The sequence below is a fragment of the Pecten maximus genome, chromosome 6, assembly GCF_902652985.1.
Source record: "Pecten maximus chromosome 6, xPecMax1.1, whole genome shotgun sequence".
In the NCBI taxonomy this organism is placed as follows: Eukaryota; Metazoa; Mollusca; class Bivalvia; order Pectinida; family Pectinidae; genus Pecten; species Pecten maximus.
In genome coordinates, this window is record NC_047020.1 from 10,903,159 (window position 1) to 10,927,215 (window position 24,057).

Genomic DNA, 24,057 nt, shown 5'->3' on the forward strand with positions numbered 1-24,057 from the left:
TATGGGGTGGGGATCTCAAGGGTTTAAACTAGTAGCAATTTGAAAGATTTAGCTCAATATCCGCTATTGGGCCCTGACCCTCTGGTCCCCACATCCTCTGCCCCTCCGGTTATTTGCGAGTTTGCGGCCTTAAAGATTGGACAACTATAGCGACCTAACATCAATGACTTATTGCTCAACTGATCTGTCTGATCAAAGATACGGAATTCCATTCACAGGCAGATGATTACAATCATATCTATTCAGAACTGAAGAATATCGTACACAGAAGATGTACGATAACAGACAATAGCCAATCATAATACATATCATACCAGAAGACTGATTAATAAAAACTCGAACAAAAATTTATCTCCGAATTTTATTCATATTTAATTACCACAAATTGTGTTTAATTCTGACATTACAAATGATGTATGACCTGAGTGGGGGACATCTGGACAGACAGGATACAATGTCTGTCCTGTTGTCCAACCCTCTGTAGTATGAGCAATATATACACATGAATAACTGTACCAAAGACAAATCAGTGTCTCTGTAAAATGAACATGACTTGTAGACAATACTTTTACTTCATTCACAGGACTGAAGAAAAAACTTATAAAGGGAGATAATTAGATACAATATATGGCAGCCCGTAGAGGCAGGAATGAAATAAATATTGCAAATTTTGAATGTAGCTTACACTAAACTACTCATATAACTTTTTTTTGTAAAAAAAGGTCAGAAAAAAGTCATGCAATTCTAAAAATTGGTATAATTGCACACTCAATTACCATAATTATAATTCATGAATTAATAATCTTAAAAAAGGCCTTTACAAATACTTATCACATACAGACACATTCTGTCAAGTCTGACCACATACAAACCAAATCACACAAGATGGGTGTCCCTATAATCTTGCACTTGAGATATCTCTCTGTCCTAACCAATCGCACAGTATGCCATACATAGTGTTGTAATGATAGTCTGGAGTTTTTGTGGCAGATGTTAAATGAAATTTTTAATATTTTAGATATCTGAAACATTATTCAGTAAATAACAGACCAGCTTACAGATACCTTTATTACACAAAATTTTGATTTTAATTATCATAATAAAATCTATATGTTATTTTTCACACACTTAGCACTGATACTTCTTCAGTGGTTTTCAAAAAAACAAACCGAAATGAAGACATTTTATATGATCAGTGTGTTGAGCATCTACAGGAGAAGTCAATGTATTTTTGGCGAGACATACAACACATGTAGTAACTACTTAATGGCCAACTTGTGATTTTGAACAGTGTGTCGCTTAATTTCCTAATCTATAACTTTGACTAGAATTTAACTTAGCCTACAACTAAATCAAATATCCAGTGGCATATTACAACACAGCATTTCATGCCATAAAAACATTCACACATCGCACATCCTTTCCTCGCTGTAATCATCTTCGCTCGCCAAGGGTTCAAAATCTCATACTCCCCTTGGCAGATTTAGCCTTGTCATTTAATTTCCCTGCACTGCCACCTAGTGAGTTATCACTCTTTACTTGCAAAAACAAAAAAAAAACTTTTATGATTGTTCCAGCACTGGTCACCAATGCATGGTCGTCATTTACATTCATAATATAATCATTTATCTCCATTAACTGACCAAATACAGAAAATGTTTCCCTAAATAGTGCCCTTTGTTTTTCTTTTTCTTTTTGACAGAAACATGACAAAGTCGACAAGATAACTCGGTTCAGAACACCGCAATCACTATTTACAATCACTGGGACTGCAACAATTTCCTATCCAAGGTCCACATATATGTATTATATTATGTATGGTGTCAAGTAAGTAATAATGACAGTCCAATATAGGTACCAGATCCTAACATTAACTCATGTTTGCTGAACGGTAATATATGGACTGTAGATTGGAAATCTGTCCCCATGTTTATTCTTCACTGTCAACCTGCCAGTTAAGATGCAATTTCATTTGAGGTCTTAGAAAGCCAGCGAACTCTAATTTTAAAGCTTAAACAAGGCTAAATCTGCTGAGGGTGAATACTAAAGTATGAACCCTTGGCTAGGTAAGATTGACTGTAATATGCCTGTGACATGGTGGACCAGCGTGAATAATCTAATGTTCATCTAAGAGACCTAGATCTGAACAATGACATTGTAGAAGAGCAATTATGCCAAGGAGACACCATTTTACACCAAATTTACAAGAACTATTTAACATTTCACTACAATATTTTTCTTCTTCAAAAATCATACAACCATAAACTATACATGGAATAAATACTTCTTAAAAGCACTGAACAGTACTCACAAGTTACAAGAACATAGTTGGAAATATTTTGTGTTTAAAAAAATACCTAGACAAAATTGATGAGAGAGTTTGATTCTATCCTAGCCATTAGCGCTTGAGGATCCAATGCAACAGTAAAAGCAATACTTCTACTTTTGACTACTTTTGTTTCACATGAACTGATTGTAGCCGAGCTTGAGGAACAATTAACTGAAAACATATACCAGTAAATCTGGGCAGTAGATTAGAAATACTTCATAATCATAGTTTGTGTCAGCGAGATCTTGTGAAATGAACACATAGAATCATATCATATCAGAAATAATACATCAAGTGTGTAAGTTATGTGGGTCTGACTGATTTTACGTGCAGTTAGGTGGATCGGTGGCAATCACAAGTGATAATGTGTGTGGCTAAGTCTTTAAAGCTACTACTCTAAAACTTTGGTCTTGTGTGTAGATATTCACACAAAAACAGAGAACATATAAATGCCAAGGATACTCTCACATACTTTTACAAATTAAAATATTTCCTAAAAATATAATGCAGCAGATATGTACAGCCCTGCTATTGTCAGTTTTATACTATCAATTATGTTACTTTAAAAATACATTTCAAGCAAAGACAACTTGTATGTTAATCTCAGCTATACATGTATCTCGCTTGGCAATATGGGTCTGAACACAAAGCTACTGTTCTTCTGTTTGTAGAACTTCTTTTACTTTGTAGCACTGGGATTCCCAACTCAACAGTCTATGTTATAATAAGATTCTTGATTATAAAACATGCGTATGGTCTATGGGGTCAGGATATTTTTTTCACTGTGCTATTTAGTGAATCAATGGGTACCTAACAGGCATCATTAAAGTTGAAAATCTAAATACCTAATTCATTTCATGAAGACAGACAATATATGTGCATACATTTATTTTTTTTTGAATAATTGCAGTTTTAGGGGACAAAGTCATTCTTCTTTATTCCTCAAAAGTTCCATTCATTACCTTGAAGAACTTATTCATGAGATTACAAGTCAAAATCATATACACAGGGCAAGCCATTTTCACCGCTCACACCTTTGTCCTCAATCAAACCTCCTTGTACACACCATATAACATCAGTTTCTATCCTTAGATTTCAGTAAATCTCATCATGTCTTAGTATTACTGGAGCTCTTCCGTAAAAGAATACCTAGCACTTCTATATTATCACAATAGGATTGATGGACTTCATTTTCTCTTTAAATAGAACTACATTTTGAAGGTGCATATTAAATTTTTAAGACCATGTTGTGTATGTCAAAAAGCACTTATGACCTGCGTAACATAGAATTTTAGACAGAACTTTGGGGTCAATATCAGTCACCCAAATTAAAGAGCACTCCTTCTCTTTAGAAATTGTAAATATCAATATTTAATATTGGGCACTGTCAGCATGTAATCTCTTCTGTAAATCACATAAAAGGCTGCTTCTAAATAATAATATCCCAATATTATTAACAAGACTATACTCAAACATGCACGATGCCTGTTTCAAGAAGCAAGGAAACACAATTATCACCATTTCCCCACCTTTGAGTTCTAGTCAAAACAAATTTCTCAAGACTAGCATACAAAGGTTGACAAACAGAAAACCAGGACTTAACAGCTGACAACTCATTCCACAACAAAAATTTGTTGCCATATATCACATGAATTTGGTCTTTGCAAACTACCGGTACTGAGATCGCCAAATTATAATTATATATATATATATGTTACCATCATATGAAACACAAATAATTTATAACTTTTGTTTATATACATAAAATACTAGTTTTTGTACAACACACACTGTACAAAATTGGCAAAATAAACAAAATCACATGACAAAATTTATTTTTACATAACACTTAATATGAGTTACAATTTAAAAATAATCCATGCAATACATCTTCCGTTTGTACTCGCAGGGGCACATTTAATTTTTTTAACATTAAGACCTTTATCTTTTTTCATAATAACTTAGGTTTTTATTTCTATAATGGAAATGTATTTATTTGTTAATTGCAAGACTTGTTCGAGTTGTATGATATTATGTCTCCTGTTTCAACCTCTAATTATATAACCTATTTAAAATTGTAACAATTGTAAACTTTCTCATCTTAGCCTAAATAAATAGTTTTCTTCCTTGTATTTTATTCCTTGTTTTTTTCTTTTCATTTTTCTATCTTTCAATAAATATTGACCGTGATAAATATGCCTCTTAATTTCAGAGTGAACCACATAAATATCAAACTGTCACTGGATATCTTAAACAAAAGTGAGGTGGGCTAAAATTTCCTGTTGTAGGAGTTGGATACTATCTAAAGCTACAGAACACTGATGATCTTAAGTCAGCTATTTCAGAATTTTTATTTTCAAGTATTTACTTCCTGCACAAAATCCTAACACAATGGTGCAGACTAAATTGATCTGAGGAAGTTATCCATGTGACATAGCAATCCAACCTGCTGGCCTTGTAAAGCATATATGAGCAGTGCTGTACATCTTTTTTCTGTGAAGATAACATTCTATATATAACAAGATTGAGTATGACATGCTATCAATGAGTCTAAATTTTTCTGACAATTCTATCAACATTTTTTAATATTGGTCTTTCAACAATAATTAAGCTATCAATGAGTCTGAATTTTTCTGACAATTCTATCAACTTTTTTTAATATTGGTCTGTCATCAGTAAGTAACCGACTTATACACCGACTGTCGGATGGAAAGAAAACCTTTCTATAGCCCTGGACCTCCGGTAATGGGAGACAAGGACACACAATGATGGTGTTTAGACAAGGATACACAATGATGGTGTTTAGACAAGGATACACAATGATGGTGTGTAAACAGTGTCTCTGTACTAGTGGAGACTAGTTGATGGAGACTGATCAGCGGAGTGTAAACTGATCTGTAGCTCTGCTGTTAACACTAATGGGAATAACTCAGTAATTAATATATATCTTATTAATAATCAGGACTAACAGGCAATATCTGCACCAAAACAGTGGCTCTATATAAATCCATTGTACATACAGCAGTTCAGGTACAAAAAACTTGGATAATTATGCCATAACTGTGAATATCAATAATATAATACATGTTATTGAAAACATGTTACTACTTAATTCCATCATTCTATGATATAAATACTTAATTCCATCATTCTATGATTATATAACCGAAAGACTGAATAAAATTGTTCTGAAATATTTGGCAAGAATTTTTCTGAAAGTTGAAAGTTATCTAATTGCATGTTCACTTCATTCTAACTAACATTATCTAAAATGACCCCCAATATAAATAATATCCTCTGTGGGAAGACTCACAATGGAGTAACAAAGATTTGGATTTTAAATTACATGTCAAATAATAATATAAATACCATAAAAATCTCTGTAATTTGCAAGTTTTTTGTGGTTGAAATAAATATGAGCAAATTACATACATAGCTATTATGTTTTCAGAATATTTACCAGAAAGTTTCTGGAATTTCTTAAACAAAGTGGGATTTAGTTTCACAATAAATAACACTGATAAAAAGTTAAATGCTGAACATAATATTTATATATTTTGTGTAGTTGTTCATCTTATTCACCATTGACTAATTTGGAATTTTTTGCCCCACTCAAATGTCTACATAACAGTTTAACATTGTCACTAAAATTCGGCAGTCTTCTACACCAAATGCTTTGAATCGGTTATCACAGAGCTTATATTTCCATCTGAAAATGTTCCTAACCACGCTTTCCTACATTAATGCATGTTGTTCTGTTATAACTAACTGTAAACGTCCATATCTTAGCATCTCTTACTTGTCACTGAAATTCTAGATAACTGCTATATGAAATTTTTATCAGTAGGAATCAGTGATAAATCTACATGCAAGTCTCGAGTTCTGTACTCAAAGAATTTTGATGGGGCTCACAGAATTTCTGGAAATATTTTAATTTAACATGGTGGGACTCGGGAATCATGAAAATAAATTGCATACACTCCAATGTGTTAGACCTGTTGCCACACACTGCTGTAAGGAAGAAATAGTCACACACTGCTGTTATAAGGGGAAAAAAAAAATGTGTGACATTTTAAAATCCACTTACATTAATTAAACAATGATCAGCAAAACTTAGGTCTGGCCGCTTTATGATATAATTTAGGAAACAAACTGGTCAGTGTTTTCACATCCTAGATCGAAATCTCTCGTTTAATCAGAAATAGTTATAGTACTGGAGATAGATTTTTTAAGTGTAAAAAAAAAAAGCCTCTATGTTAAATTAAATTAATCTTTCTAGTTGAACAAAAATAACATGTACAGGATGTGACACTATAATGACGCGGCTAATATAAGTTTACAGAAGATACATACAATGTATTTATCTGAAGAAAGACAATCTTGACCATCATATCATGATGCATCCAAATGATGTTAACTTAGCAGTATCATACACTATATAACTCAATGACAACAGTTTGAAACATATACATAAGAATTTCATTCAAAATCTTTCATACATAATTTAAATTTAACACATTTCTTTTGCGAACAATAAAACCTCTGTGATGGTATTTATCTCATGAAAGAATTAAAAATATAACATAAAAACATCATTTAAGTACACGTACATAATAGTAATAGAACAAATTTCTCTTTGTTAATACATAAAGTGACATATCAATGTATATTTTTGTAACAACATAATAACAAGCAAAAGCTGAATATACCAGTAACACAATCTGCTGGGAACACACTGCTCCGCCATGTAGAACAAAAACTATTTATAATAATTTGATAAATTTGACAGAGAAAACACTACAGAATGATTTAAATGTTTGTCCTAGGTGAGCGATACATAATCATCTTCCCACCTAAACATTTTCTTTTCATTACGTTTTTCAAACAGTCAGTACATAGAGAAGAGAAGATAATCTTCCGTTCACGAGAATATTCCTGGACATTTCGGATGATTTTTTGAGGATTGACAAAGAGATAGATAGAGGTGAAGAAATGTCCAGGAGTACTATCTACATGCACTGGGTACAAGAACTATTTTGCTTTGTTTTACTTTTATCACAGACTAGCTATGTTAAAATGAGAACCTCATCCACCATCACATTTCCTGTCCTTGGTCAATCAGTTACTTAACATTTTTTGTATTGTTTTTCAGATCCTGTTAGAACACAATGTTTTTTTTTTTTTTTTTGGTTTTGTTTTGGTACGATGAGACAATATTGTTCTGGACCACACAATAAATGACGGGACATCATTTACAACAGCGGACATCCATGTCCTATCATGACTGGCTGTATGAGTTTGTCCAATGATATCGCTTCAGAGTATAACACAGCAGTTACTACAGTTACTCTCTCCACTTTTGTCCTTTTTTAACTGCCCTGTAAAAATAATAGAAAAAGACTTGATAATGGAATTCGAAACTTTCCGTTAAACATGGATACAGACTTGACTTGTCTTGAATGTTCTATTATCTAAAATTCATCTATTATCTATATACATTAATTAATTCTTTTAAAGTACAACCACGTTTTTTTATTTACAAAAAGAATAGTTATTTCTATCAGTGGAACATTTCTCTTGACTGTTAATAGAGAGATTGTATTTCTATGTCCTCACAGACCATTGATAAGGAACAGCTCTTTCTGTCTCAATTCTGGGTATGATAGCAAGATCTATCACATCAAATGTCAAAGTTCAGCTATGTCCTGTGTAACATAGAAAAGGAAGATCATTTGACAGAAGATTAGACAGCATACAAAATCATCTACCTTGATTGTTTGGTTCTGGTAAGTTCTCTCTTGGCACAAGATGCATCACGGTTGTTTTGCCCATCGGCAGCTGTAAAGCTGAAATAAAAAGATGAAATAATGAAAAGAAATGAATTAATTAATATTACAGAGCAAATAAAACAGACAGATATATTTGATACAAAACAGGAATACACTCGTTTTATATTATGAATTTCTTTACAGAGTTGATAGTGCTTAAGAGCATTTGGATCAAATTTGAGCACAAAAGAAAGAGTAAGTGAAAAAAATATCTAACTTAAACAACATTTTAACTATATTCTTGTTTCAACAGCAGATTCATATTTCTAGTCTCCATTTTTATATAATACAGATCCTTACCTCCTAGCGTGACATTGCCATGTAGAAATCTTCCTTGATATATTAATCTCAGAATATTTGCTGGTGGTAATGGTTCATCTTCCCAATCTAACAATAAATACAAATATAATTCATAAATGATTTCAATTTACATCATGAACACTGTAATTGAAATGTTTTGAAAACAAAAATAAAGAAAAGAGATGTATTTAGTGTAAGTACCTTTGTTATAAAGGACACTGCTTCTGAAGGAGACAAAGTAGCAAAATATACACAATTACTCATGTATGTAGGACTTATTACAAGGTACTACCCATGTAGGTATATGTATGAAAACCAAATTAATTAAATACAGATCTGCAATCTGCAAATTATTTTTTTGGTGCATTTACTGCAAAGACATGCATTTGGATATAGTTAGGTACCCTATTAGGTATGCATACATATAAGTACATGTATAATTTATCAATTAATATTACAGGAAACAAATTCATCAATGAGGTCACTGCTACAAGTTGAATACAGTAGTTTGTAAGTCCCATGCAGAACTAATGTCTTTGCAAAATTGTAAACATAGTCAATTAAATATTATGTTGAAACAGATAACCTATAAATAGTGAAAAAAATATCCATAGATGCAAGTTAATGAATTTTAAAATGTTCAAGAATATAATTTGCCAGTGCTGCAACAGTAATCTGTGGGGCAATTCATCATGTGTAAGTGGTTGGGTTTCAGTATTTTTTTTTCTCGCATCATGGTACGTCCCAAGATTTTCTGGATCAGGCTGTTTCTGGTTTTCTGCACTGTAATTAGTATTGCCCAATACCAACATGGTGTCGGAAGCACTTTTGCTGAATGACTGTTTGATTTGAAAGAACCGTGTGCATGCTTCATTCAAATGAAATATTTTGAAAACATTTTGAATTCTGTGTATAAGAAAAAAATTGGTGTTTAATCAATATATTTTTTGTGAATCGTATTGTGAGGGAAGCGTATCATTGCAGCACTACATTTTGCAGATATAAAATTGATTGTAACTGGATCCCGGAAAGAACAGTATGGTAAATGAAAGAACTATCTTGCAACAACATGCAGGGGACATGCTTGGAGAACAGTGTAGAAATTTAAGGGTGGCATGCCTGTTTTGGTATTTAATTGTAGAAAGTTGGATCACAACAATAGTTTCATAATTCAGTCTAGAAGAAATGGCAATTCAATCTTATATAAGTTTTCTGATTTCTGATCATATATCCTAGACCAGGTATCACTGAATATAACAATTTTCACAGACAATATACAATATATTGTTATACCAACCTGTTGGCCAGTTGTTGTATACCAATTCTGTTATATCTGCTGCAGATTCATTGGGTGTAAACAGGAACTCTTTAGATTTCCCACTTACTAATATCAGCCGTAAGTTAATCTAAAAAAAACAAAAACAAGTGTTGTAGCTATATAAACATAGCTCAGAGTTGGTTGAAATTTGAAATTAGTTTTGTAAATATAGTTCAAAGGTCATGGTCAGCAGGTTTGCAAAAATATAGTACAAATGTAAAGATCTTGTCACAAGGAACATAGTCATAGACTAGGCCAGTAAGTCCGCAAATTTGAGACACGTCCCGGAAGGTAGAGAATTGTAGCAATCCAGACGAATCTGCCTTGGATACAGGTATATACACGAGGTCTCACCAAAAATCCAGGTAATATATGCGTAAAAAAGGTAAGCCCAACATTAACATAGAGATTCATTCAATGGTCTGATTTATTGGAGAGTGTTGTTTACATGTCTCGGCTATAGTACTATTTATTTTGGTATATTTTAACAGGCACCGGACACAAAATCGGTCCAGTGTTCGGAATTCAGAGGGATTGGTATTTGGAAGTTTTTTTAATAATGTAGTAAAGAAGTGCCAATTCCGTACAATATAAATTTGTTCTGTATTCAGAGGTGTTCAGTTTTAAGAAGGTTTGGTTTTCGTAAGTTGCACTGTATTAATTGCAATATGTATATATGTACATACTGTACATGGCTTGTTGATCTGTTTATTTAATTTTCACCATACAAACAACAATGGTCTATCGGATCAGGACTGAAAAGATAATTTTGATAAGTGAAGATCCCCCTTCCCCTTAGTTAACTACAATCTGGTTATTTATAGTCAATTGTAAACCTAGACAGTATCCTTTACAAGGTTTTAAAAAGACAGCCTTTACAAGGTAAAATTAAGTATCCTTTACAAGGTTTTAAAAAGACACATGTTCAGCCTTTACAAAATTGCAAGGTAATATTAAGATGAAGATACAATTGTCATTTTAAAACTCACAATTTTCAAGGACCTTTATATAATTTTCAGGGAACCAATGCAATAGAAATATAAGGATTTTTTTTGTCTAATCACTAGAATAGTGGATTTTTGGTGTCTGGACTTGTAGAAACAATTTAGCACCTCACAACTTTTAGTCATTGGGTTGAGCTACGAGTGTACAAATTGTAGCTATAGAGCTGTAACGATTCACCGGTACATCGATTGAATTGAACCGTAAAGAAATGGCGATGACAGAATCGTCACTTTTCTAAGAATCGCGATGTTAAGAAATGGTGGTGTGAGACCTAAAGTAACGAGTTATTGCCCCTGGAGCCGCTCTTTAGTTCAATTACAATGGCGGCAATAGAAGCAGAAGCCGACAGGTTAGTAATAGAAAACGCGGCAGCCGCATTTAAGTCTACTGTGTGGAAGAGTTTCGGCTTTATAAAAGGAACCAGTAGAAAACGGGTGGCCTGCACGCTATGTCAGGCGTCCTTGTCATACAGTGGTAACACCACAAATATGACAACACATCTTCGTCGGCAGGACTCGGCACCATGGCATAACATCTCCAGGGGTGGTCCCAATACTGGCCACTGTAGAAAATACCCACAGCAGCGCCGATTAATGTTGACAATGCAGCCTTCTAATACCAATGATATAAATTTAGAAAATAAATCAGTCAAAACTTGAAATGAATCTATGTTGCGCCATTCGTTGACAATGAACTACAAATGGCGAATCTGTTTTTTGTGCGGTTTTTCTTGCAGTAATTATGAAATTGATGAATTTGAATCGATGGTGATATAAATGATATTGTGGTTCAATTTGCACTTTCTATTGCTATGGATCCTAGTTTAGAGTGGTCTCTATAGTCATTTAATTTTATTGACATGTCTATTATTAGAGAAAAATCTAATTGAGTTATTTCATCTAATTGTTGTTCTAAATTCTAGTTGAAAGTGTTGTAGTTATTTAATTTTATTGATATATTTGTATCATTTGTTCCTCAGAAAAATGGATATTTTAACTTATTAGTGAAATAACTCGAAGTAGAGATCGAGAATTTTCTTACAGTGGTGAAATGGATATTCAATATTCCATTTAAATTTCCTCTCTGATAGACTTTTTTGATTATTAAATTTGGATTGATTCCATACGTTAAGTATGCATAACATTATACACATTGTATATTAACTGTATTTAATACATTCCTTTTACATCTGTCAGCTGTCAAATAAAGTCATTACCAAATTATTTTTTTGTCTTATTAATAATTCATCTTTTATTTTCTATGTTTTATACATAGTATGCATCTGTTTGAGTTGTTAAATTACATTATAAAGTAAATAAAATCATTGAAACATCACCATCTTTATTGAATCATATAATGAATTATATGATTCAATAAAGATGGTGATGTTTCAATGATTTTATTTACGTTAAAGTAAACAAATTCCATTCCCATGCTTAATATCCTATAGTATAGGAATCACAATGTATCACGATACTTATGGTATCGCCGATCTGTATTGTGATACGTATCGTATCGTGAGTTTGGTGGTGATTCTCAGCTCTAACAAATTGTATATACATTATACTGGTAGCTAAATTGTCCAGTTCTAAAAAATAAGGCAACATGCTCTAACCCTGCATATTCCTATACAAAAGTATATATATATTTGTAATCTGTACAACATTTGCAATAGTAATGCAGTAGTGAAAGATAAGTTAACCTACTTTTTCTCTGCTTTTCTGACCTGTGTAAACCATGGTAAGTTGGGTAACCACATTAAATCAAAGTGCCAACGCCACTCATAGGAGCTGTGCATGAGGGATCGATTTAAAGGAGAAAAGTAAGTAGTATATTAATATAAAATGGCAGGAAATAAGAAGATATTTGTGTTTTTGTGTATTCCTGGATGTTTTACTGATGCTAATCATGCCATTTTCAGGAATTTAATTGACCTTGAAAAGGCTGTTGTTGCTCTTAATGTTCTATTGAAGGATGCAGAATTACTTTTTTTCTCGAAGCTGAATGAATTGGCATTGATACTACGACAAACGGTAGTTTAATTCTTAGATTGGTGGGTTTAAAATGTCTGTCACATTTCCTGATAAATCACATCACCATTCTCTGCAAGATTCACATAAATTACTTTCCCACAAATATTTTCTACGGTCGGTCATTAAATCTAATGCAATTTTTTGCGTATATTAATTCATCTTGATCATGATGAAATTAGATTTGATCTTGATAACTTTCATTAGAAGAATCTTGTGGAGTTGTCATGGAAATTTATTGTTTGTTACTGATGAACTGCCTATCTTATTTATTTCGGTGATTTGTTGAATTGTACATTCATGTTGCATAACAAGCATTTCACTGTTGACTGCTTTAAATAGGCAACCTCTTTATGGCTATCAAAATCTCTGGTGCAGACACCAGCTAAGTTTCACCTAATGTTCATTTTCGTCCACCACAACCAGCATGGCCATTTAGTATTTCTTGGAAATGATGCAAAAACCAATTAGAATCAGCCCAAAAATCAGGGCGGAACTTGGGCAGTGTCAAATAGGGTTCGGTTGCTAAAGGTTGGTTGGCATCAGAACCAAAAAATAGCCAGAGACCTTCAGCTAGCTGAAGTAGCTTGTCGTGTGTAACCGTTGAGTGTACATATGTAATGTTCACATTTGTTGTTACCATCGCAAGTGCATTTCTTAATGTGTTTTTTAAGACTAAATGGAAAATAAATTTGTTAATTGTTTTAAATATTTTTGTTCATTACAGTATTTCCTTAAGCTAGCCATTAGCTTAGAACAACTTCATCTAACCTGGGTTTATCTTATTGCAGCAGAATTTTGAAATGAACATGTACGGAAGTGTTAACTACTGAATATGAATCGAAGTGCATATCAAATTTCAGAACTGATTCATAATTGAAGGTTTCAATTTCAGTGCATAACGTGGGTTAAAAAATTCAAGTCAGTGACCCTTGACTTGTAAATCCTGGGAGTCAAATTCAAATCCTGAGTGTCAAAATCATAGAATGCCAAGAAGTCAGGAGGTTTTTCTCATCAAACAATTTAGTCAACGCCTACTGAACAAGTGTTTGTAATGTTTGTCTCAATGTACACTGGTAACCCTAAAACCTTGAATTTACTCGCGCGAGTTTGAATTTTTCAGTGAAAGTGAGCGTTTTCAACGTGGCGTGAGTATTTTAAGTGTAATTGAGTATTCTCAGTGTGTCGTTTTTAAATTCAGTATGCCGTTTTTAAATTCAGAGTGCCGTAGATCGTTACGCATCAGCGCACTCGACAAGTAGTATAGGATTACCTGTACCGATCGATCGATGAAACGTCCAACACCGCGCGCGACCTCGTGTATCGTACGGTAGAAATACGTGTTCTTGCAAACGGGAAATATTACTGGAAGCAACATTTATTGCTCTCGGATTTGGACGTTATTCTTTACCCCAGATCAATCGTTATCTATTGTAATTACGCCTGTAATTAACCACAACCCACCTATTCCGTTTACTTGCTCCGAGATCGACTGATATTGTCGTGATATTTGATGTACTTGTTTTCGGTAATACGGCGGTGGTGTTGTCAAAAAAATACCCATGTTATGATTTACCTCGTATAATGTGAAGTGTTCATATGAGAAAGTGTATTGAAGCAATAAACCGGTTACGTTGACTACTGTACATCGTATTTTGTTATTTATTTATAATACTTGACCCGGGCGGGATCCATATGTAATCACTGTGTATTAACTGTGTCAATCTTCCTGTTTCAGATATATCCATGACTGAGAAGTATCGCCGTTGCTGTATTACGTGTTCAAGAAACCGTCAACACATGTGATGATTGATAAACATGTTAAATGATACAATTAAATTGTTAAATCGCCAGTATATTGCATTTTGTTATTTATACTTACCCGGGACGTATCGGAGATGACGTACGTACAGTAGCAGGTAAAGTATTCAACGTTTATATTAACTGTTTCAATCTTCTTTTTCAGGTATTCCATGACCCAGGTACAATGACGTTGTTCATCATATTTTCAAGTGGGTTCGAGGATAGAAACCTACATCTCATTTATCAATAAAATAGTCATCAGTATTATAATCTATATGCAGTTATATTCATTAGCTTACCTGAAGCAGATCGACGATCCTATCCATTACTTGGTAACGGGTGTCTTCAGGTAAGATATATCCTATCACAACACACTGCGTTTAACAGCTATTAAAGCAAAACCCTTCCATTTGTTGTATATGCTATCAAACAATATATTTGCTATCAGTGATCCCATGTATGCACGTTGTTGTTTTTTTTTGTAAAAAAAAAAATGTACAAGGGGTCCGCGCGTTAAAAATGACGAATTCACAACTTTAAAACTAGTTTGATATATTAATTATTTCTTAGACCCTTTTATGTCCGATAAAAATATAGCCTGTCAAATTGTATTGCAGTATTTCAAAGTAAGAGCCTGTAAACAAATTGTGTATCATGACACGAGATCCGTATTAAATAATAAAAAAGGTCGATTAATATTTACTGAAATAAATGGTGATAATTCGTGTCGTTTGTAAATGCAGGGACCGTGATACCATACTCCTACATTTGTGTAACCACGGACAGAGCAATTAAAAATCTTAAGTTCCTGATATCTAACATAAAAAGGCCGCTGATTTTATTTTGTATCCGACCTTATTGGACTGATACCAGTGTGATTAGAACCAACTTCTTGGGATCTAGATAAACTCTACCCTACCGCATTGTCCCGACAGTAAACGACCAATACCTCTCAAAACGGCCCTTTTCAGGGCCGACTTCTGTTCATGAAACGCAAAAAAAAAAAAAAATGAAAATGCACAACTCAAATCTATAGAACTAATATTTCAAAAAGCAAATCGTACGTATTACGTAGTTTCACTCGGGCAACAAACGGTCATTTTTGTACACGTGTTGTTGCAGCAGTACAAGATGGAGAATATAACATTTGGTATTAAATTTACTTTATTTTTTATGTTTCTGGTAGCAACAGGATATTTTATATTAGAATAGAAATAAGCAAACTGATGATGTGGGACAAACAGCACGACACTTACTTTGCTAGTTACGTGACTCCGCCTATTGATAGATTTCGTCACCTGTCACCGTCTTCCAATGAACACAAGTAGGCGGAGACGCGGGTTAGTTGACAGGTAGACAGGCGCCAAAGTTATATAAACTAATCCAATTAGACTACACCGCAGGTGGGCGGAGTCACGGATAGATGATCTGTCATGTCAGATGATCACTTGTCTCAATGATTGTTACATTCAATATTAATGCATTAATTGATCACTTAGAAATTGTATGTATGTATTCATGGTTATGATGAATAATGAGTGTTTGTAAGTATTTATTTTTCAGGTTTCAAATTTGAAATTCTGTAATTAACATATCCCACGGACGGTGAAGTGATCTCCAAGGCTGGATTCAGTATCAAAATACATCGATACTCGTCCGATTGCAATAAAATGTTGCACGATGTTAGATATAAGTACAATTTGTATGTTGCAGAAAAAAAAATAAACAAAACATATTAATGAACGAATTCCTTGGCGTGTAAAAGTCACTGGACACCGATATATGTATTTAATTCTATACAATTTTTCATTAAAAGGACGTCAATTTCATTTGAATAATTTTTGTAAGATGGGTACGACTTCGCCTATTTCTCTGGGTACGAGTCCGCCAATTTTAGGTACGATTCCGCCAATTTAGGGTACGAGCTTCTATGAAACATACAGATACATTTACTAGCACCGTGCCAGAAGTGTAATTTTCTTTTTTATACATTTTCCACCTTTTATTTAGTGTTAACTTTTATTCTTTCATACAGACAAGACAAAATACAACAAATATCGCTTCAAGACTGAACAGGATATGGACTGTACCTTTACTGAGGAACGATAACGTTTCAGAAAATATATCAAGTACAATGAATATAACTCTTGTTGCATCAATAATTTATTCTATTGCGCGATAGTTTCAAAATATGGACGATGTATACCATTTCACTGCCTAAATCTTCTGCTGGATTTTATATATACAAAATGAATAAATGTACTTTGTATCTATTGTGATTGTTACCATGCCGCTAACGATTGCTCTTTCTCAATGTTAATAAAATGAAAATATAAATTTTCAAATCTATCATATAGCAATTAAAAAAAAAAGAAAAAGACTTTCCGTGAATACAGCATCCAGATGTGAAAAATTTAGAGGATATTGTTTACACTGACTCTATCTTTGTCTCTATGTTCAATAATTAAAAGCTATTGACGCTATTAGCTTTATTATTATCTAATGATTAAGAAATGATTAACGATGATTAGTGTATTGTTGCAAGATATACAACGAGGACGAGGATATTTTGCAATTAAATTAATAACTCTGCAGAGGATAATTTGCAATTAAACTAATAACTCTGCTTATAACATTAATGTATTACAATGGCCTTACAGACATAAGGGCGTGATATTCTGCAAAGGTAAGTGTGTTTACTCGTGTAACATACAGGTTACGGTATAGTGTACAGGTGACCGCTCCAGCGTCTGACCGGGTCCACCCAGCCAAACTCGGTCAGTCGTCACTGATGTGTGTTTGTGTCCATGTTTCTGGTAACATATAGGTTATGGTACATGTATTTTACAGGTCTTCTAGAAGAACTCGCGCAGTGGGAAGTTCGGTTAGGGGATAAACTTCACTGTTTAAAATGATAATCTCAAAGAAAACAGTAACCACATGTGTCCATGTAATTAACAATGGGTGACTGGACAGGTGTAAAAGAAGACTGGCACTTTCGGAGTGAAACGGAGAAAAGTAACTCTTAATGATGATAATTGCTGTATATTTAAGGAAATCCAAAGGAAGAACGCTGTTATTTTTTTTATATAGTTTGCATTATTATCGTATTTTCTTTCTCTGTATACCTTTTTTGGTAAAGGTGTTGAGATGAGATGAATCGGGATAAGTACAAACTCACACATATGTTATCCTCATATAAAAGTGCTACCGAAACCAGGGACATATAATTTTCTATTATAACAGGCCATATATAACATGTAACATCTTACTATTTTGTTTATTATAACGAGCCGTATACAACATGTAACATCTTACTAATTTTCTTTTATAACGGGCCAAATACAACGTGTATCCTCTTGCTAATTTTCTATGATTACGGGTCATTAACATTAAAAATTGAATAATTTTCTATTTCAACGGGTCGTTGTAGCACTTGTTCATGAAAAATTAGTAACTACAAGACAGGATTCATAGAGTAAATTTTCAACATCGTGGTTATGTGAATGAGCCAAATTTTTGGTTAATTATTCTATAGGCAAACTTTTGAGATACGAATTTGTTTTGCTTGTAGGGAAAACGAAACTCACTGAATTCCAAAAATATATCTTCGGAACTTTTTTGAAGTGCATGGAAACCTCACGTGTGAACTCACAAGTAATTATCGGCATGTGCCGATTAGAACCTGAACGCCAGAAATCACAGACACCTGTGGTGCAGTGACAGGTGTTATAAGCTTGTGGACCGTAATTTCTCACCTGGTAATTGTTTAGCGGTATACTAACCAACCCAAACTTGAGGATTCGTAATTCTCCGAACATGCTGGTATAATTTTTCTAATTCCTGTTTTAAGAGAAGACATGACTTGCGACACACGAATGGAAAGTAAAACACAAGGATCTCAATCACTTCACGATAATTACACAATTACTAAAAGAAAAGAAAGATAAATAAATGAAAAAACGAAATAAAAGGAAAAATACACTTTAACCATTGCGAGTTTAATAATTTTAGTATTAATTATGATTAGTCACGATGAACTAAATTGTATGTTTTTTATCACACGAAAAAACGGAACTAAAATTATGGTTTTAACAAGTCTCTGTGATATGTACCTGTACGTATTGACCAATACTATTATAATTGTTGCCAAGCACTTTTATATAATTTCACTTTCAACGATCGTATATAAATTATATCTTTCTCAAGCATTTAATCGTCGGTAATCCCTGGGACCATGACATGTAACATAAGGGATAAGATCTGTATGATTATAAGCAAGTTGTAGGCTCAAACACTGGTTTTCATACGGAAGAGATACTAGTCTGTTGTAGATCATGATGAATCTATATAAAATTTAACTTTCTGAATTAGGTGTCCTTCATGACTAAAAGCGGGTTTTGCATAGATTATAATGCATAAGTTTACAGTATGTGTGTATCGTCTCACAAACCAGAATATCCAGAACTGTTGTATTTTAAAATGACACATTATTTTATTTAAATAATGTTGATGCCGTGTTCCTTTTTATAGTAATGAGTAAGACATAACCAATATACATTTATTTATGATTGACCGATTATCAGATCGTGTATAACATCTGTATTTCCCTGGTATAACACATCAGTCTGTGTTACCCAAACGGTCATTTCAGAGTCCATTTCACAACAAATTAATCTCTTAAAAGCTCAAATTGATATTGTTGGATTCCAAGTTCTTGTCAGCAATATTCACCAAATTCATCAACCCTAAATCTCGTATCCAGATCATATGTGAAAAGAGAATAAAATGAAGTTGAATTTGAATCTTCAGACTGGTCTGTGTTACTACTGTCCACGCTGTCTATACTGCAGGCCACCATTTCAGTTACTCCGTTAAACCTGTACATCAATCAATCAAACAAAAAACGATGGTCTATTATAATCTGAAATTCTAATCTGAAAGCAGCGCACACGATGTTTTGTCAGTGAACATATTAAATAAAACAGTCAATTGGTCATATATCTATAAGCCTGATCGTCAGAAGAATTGATCTCGTAGCATTACAGCAGTGCTGCTACTGAAACATGTGCACAACATGTGTGTAAGGCTACCTCACGAAAGGTGGGTCCACACACCAAAAGTTAACTGACCCCGTCAGGCACAAGCTTTTCACCGAAGACCTCATCCCCGGGGCATTAATTAGAATATAATTAGCGGCAGTATACCGAACTCGATGAATTTCGTAAATACCTGTTTACCTGGGAAGTGTCCAGTTGACCTGCTGACCTAGCGGTGTCCTGGGGCGTTGATTAATTAGTCGTTGACATGCCTGACTTGCCTATGATTTGTTGCATTGGCCAGTTTACCTGGGTATCTCACCTGTGCACAATATTATCGGTTTCATGAATAAAACAGATCACATGACACGTTAGTCTCTCTGTACTGACACTATGCAGACGAATCTGTATTGGTTTACTTGAGTAATTAATAGCCGTGGATATCGATATTATAAAAACATGTCAAAGTTATTATCAAAACACATGTCACCAAAGTTAAGTTCTTTATTACTTTAAGCCTTTCGGCTCATCCGAAGACATGTGAATATACCTAATATAACAAAAGCATTGATTACTTTCGCACCACACCCACACCGACAAAAGACCTGTCCAAGTACCAGGCAGTCTTCATCCAGGCCGGAGAGAATGATGTAATGGACAGTACATCGGCTGAAATCAAAACAACCACCATTCGAATCTATGACGTTTTGATTGCCCAGGGAGTTAACCAAGTATGTTTCCACGTCATGATCGGACCTTCAACAAACGGGTTATTACACACCTGACTCTAAAGATGGAATTTGCCTTCTCCAACAGCGGATACTGCAGTAACAATGGAAGGAAGATAGAAGTCAGTCGCGTTGATTCGTCTATAGCTACACTATAATGACGGCCCTTTTCAGGACCACCAAAAACACTCGAAAAACATCCAGCACTCGAATTTATGCAATAAAAACAACTATTATATATTTATTGCAAATGTTTATATATATAAAAACAATATATCAATTACCGAGTCGGTATCTATAATTGGGATAATTACGTCCACACATTACAGTTTCTGTAATGGCCGCCTTCCATAACATGATGCGCAGGGATTCGAAATTCTATCAATACTCAAGGTTCATATTTGAAATTTCTTAAAACGTATGAGTTTTCTTCTGCTTGGGGATATAATGAAATATATGAGATATGTTCAGTGGCAAATGTTGTTGTGAACGTGAATTTTGGCGACTTTGAAAATTGACATAAATTCCACACATAGTTTCTGTAATAGCCGCCTTCCATAACATGATGCGCGGGGTTCGAAATTCTATCAATACTCGAGGTTCATATTTGAAATTTGTTTAAACGTCTGAATTTTCTTCTGCTTGAGAGTATAATGAAAATCAAGTATGTAACTGTTGTATTTGTACTTATATTTGGGAACGTTATTTCAACACTGAAGCTCGTACTTTGGAACGACTTCCTAAAAACAGGTTGTTGTGTCAAATTCGAATAATTCAAAGTTGTGATAAACGTTGTCCCGAATCCCTTTTGCCAACACCAAATCTTGATATTCTATATAAAAAGTGTTGCGTTGACAATTAAATACAAGTCCCCGTGGGGTTTACACAGGTCGACAAAGAGACACGACCGCCCATCTTACAAATTCCATGGTACGATTAAATACATTGGATACAAAATATCCGGGTTAGTAGTTGGACACTTATTTCTTTGTATATATATTGTTTGATAACATATACAACAAATGGAAGGGTTTTGCTTTAATAGCTGTTAAACGCAGTGTGTTGATAGGATATATCTTACCTGAAGACACCCGTTAATGGATAGGATCGTCGATCTGCTCCAGGTAAGCTAATGAATATAACTGCATATAGATATACTGCTGATGACTATTTTATTGATTAATGAGATGTACGTTTCTATTCTCGAACCCACTTGAAAATATGATGAAGAACAACGTCATTCTACCTGGGTCATGGAATACCTGAAAGAGAAGATTGAAACAGTTAATATAAACGTTGAATACTTTACCTGCTACTGTACGTACGTCATCTCCGATACGTCCCGGGTAAGTATAAATAACAAAATGCAATATACTGGCGATATAACAATTTAATTGTATCATTAAACATGTTTATCAATCATCACATGTGGTGACGGTTTCTTGAACACGTAATACAGCAACGGCGATACTTCTCAGTTATGGATATCTGAAACAGGAAGATTGACACAGTTAATACACAGTGATTACATATGGATCCCGCCCGGGTCAAGTATTATAAATAAATAACAAAATACGATGTACAGTAGTCAACGTAACCGGTTTATTGCTTCAATACACTTTCTCATATGAACACTTCACATTATACGGGGTAAATCATAACATGGGTATTTTTTGGCAACACCACCGCCGTATTACCGAAAACAAGTACATCAAATATCACGACAATATCAGTCGATCTCGGAGCAAGTAAACGGAATAGGTGGGTTGTGATTAATTACAGGCGTAATTACAATATATAACGATTGATCAGGGGTAAAGAATAATGTCCAAATCCGAGAGCAATAAATGTTGCTTCCAGTAATATTTCCCGTTTGCAAGAACACGTATTTCTACCGTACGATACACGAGGTCGCGCGCGGTGTTGGACGTTTCATCGATCGATCGGTACAGGTAATCCTATACTACTTGTCGAGTGCGCTGATGCGTAACGACCCACGGCACTCTGAATTTAAAAACGGCATACTGAATTTAAAAACGACACACTGAGAATACTCAATTATACTTAAAATACTCACGCCACGTTGAAAACGCTCACTTTCACTGAAAAATTCAAACTCGCGCGAGTAAATTCAAGGTTTTAGGGTTACCAGTGGTAGTTATCTTTTCTTTTATCTAATTACAAGTTTTGAAATTTACCAAAAAGACTAGAGCATCAGCATTTTATAAATACTGCCATCCGATATGTCATATGTTTGTAATTTTTATGAAAATATTTCTTCTTTCATAATTTGAGGTAACATGAGCTGATGATCGGACACTGACCAGAAGTAGACAAACTATTTGTCAGAGCTTCGAATTCCATCTTAGTATAGATGTCTTGTCCGAATCTGTTTATCTGTTGATATCTCGCGGGAAATCTCATTAGCATCAATTTATTTTGATTTCGATTCCTTATAAAGAAATAGACCTTTACGCTTGTATCAAAGATGGCGGTATGTTTGAACTGATATCTCTGTGTGTCTTGCTCGTTTTGGATTTTACTATTTATTGTCAAACATTTGACTTAATGTGCAGGTTTGTGGATTGAATATTGATATTAATAGATACCAGAATCTTCTATTTATATGTGTTTTTTTTATCCAAAAAAATTATAACCACAGCTAAATACTGCTCGATGTGAATCACATCGGCGCTTGCTACACTATCGGCAATGCCGATTATGGGAGGGACTTCATACCCTGTCGGAGAGCAATGTAGGCAGGGTATGAATATTCGTTCTATCTTAATATTAGCCAAGTCAATAATATGTTTTTTTTTTTTTTTTTTTTATAATGACAGAAAAAAAACAAATATTTCCTGCCCCTCTGTTCTCATCACACCCATTTTGATCAGTTACATGATATATAATATACATACATAATGTGTTAGTCTAATTTGAATGTATTTATTTGTTAACATTTAGATATATGGCAAACCCAGGAGTCCTACACAGAAAATTAAGTGACATCTCAAAAAAGTAGGTCAACTCATTCACATGTGTAAATAAACAACGTCAACCGACATAAATAACCAATTTAGAACAAACATTATAAATTATATAATACAGCAGAAACAACATATTTAATTGCTTATATATTAAGAACTGTTCGACATTTACGTTTTTTTTCTAAAAATGAAACCGACTACCGACTCGTTGTTTCCATCTCGTGCTTATCATTGAAGATCACCATAATAACAATATCTGTACACTGCATAGTGTATGTATTGCAATGTGTAAATCTAGTTATCGTATAATAAATATTTACCTTATCACCTGGTATTCCTCTCGATCCCATAGTTGTTGGGAATGTACAATCGTTTATGTACGGTCCCGACTTGGGTCAGCTGATAAGTTGGGGATGAGAAAAATTATGTCACAACAGGCCTCATTTTGAATCAAAATCTTGATGATATGACAACACTTTGTTTGTCAGGCTAAAATCCTCATTAAATTTGGACTACTCGACACATTTTAATGCACCGCTGAGTCTTCTGTATTCAACTACACGCAAGAAATCCTCTATTCAAATTAATGATAATATTCCTCAAAAGCTGCTATGGCGGCGATAAAGAAGAAGCACGAACAGGCTTGTGGGTAATATTTTTTATAAGACTTTACGAAGCATGCGCCATTTT

General features: G+C 33.9%; 1 protein-coding gene across 1 annotated transcript; it reads right to left on the minus strand.

Annotated features, from left to right (window-relative positions):
* Positions 1-347: 347 nt before the first annotated feature.
* On the minus strand, positions 348-24,055 carry LOC117328946 (ubiquitin-like protein 3). Its single transcript, XM_033886578.1, has 5 exons — positions 23,688-24,055; positions 9,755-9,863; positions 8,458-8,544; positions 8,098-8,175; positions 348-7,707 (listed from the first exon to the last, which is right to left on the minus strand). The coding sequence occupies exons 1-5, from the start codon at positions 23,715-23,717 to the stop codon at positions 7,646-7,648; spliced, it is 366 nt and encodes a 121-aa protein (XP_033742469.1). The 5' UTR covers positions 23,718-24,055; the 3' UTR covers positions 348-7,645.
* Between the last annotated feature and the right edge of the window lie 2 nt (positions 24,056-24,057).

What these genes read in the sequence shown, in the direction of transcription:
- LOC117328946 (XM_033886578.1), bottom strand. Translation starts at nt 23,717, where the DNA reads ATGGGATCGAGAGGAATACCAGGTGATAAG. An exon ending in TGGCAATGTCACGCTAGGAG is followed by an intron (nt 8,176 to 8,457) that starts GTAAGGATCTGT and finishes TTTTTATTTCAG; the next exon opens with CTTTACAGCTGCCGATGGGC. An exon ending in ACCAGAACCAAACAATCAAG is followed by an intron (nt 7,708 to 8,097) that starts GTAGATGATTTT and finishes TTATTTTTACAG; the next exon opens with GGCAGTTAAAAAAGGACAAA.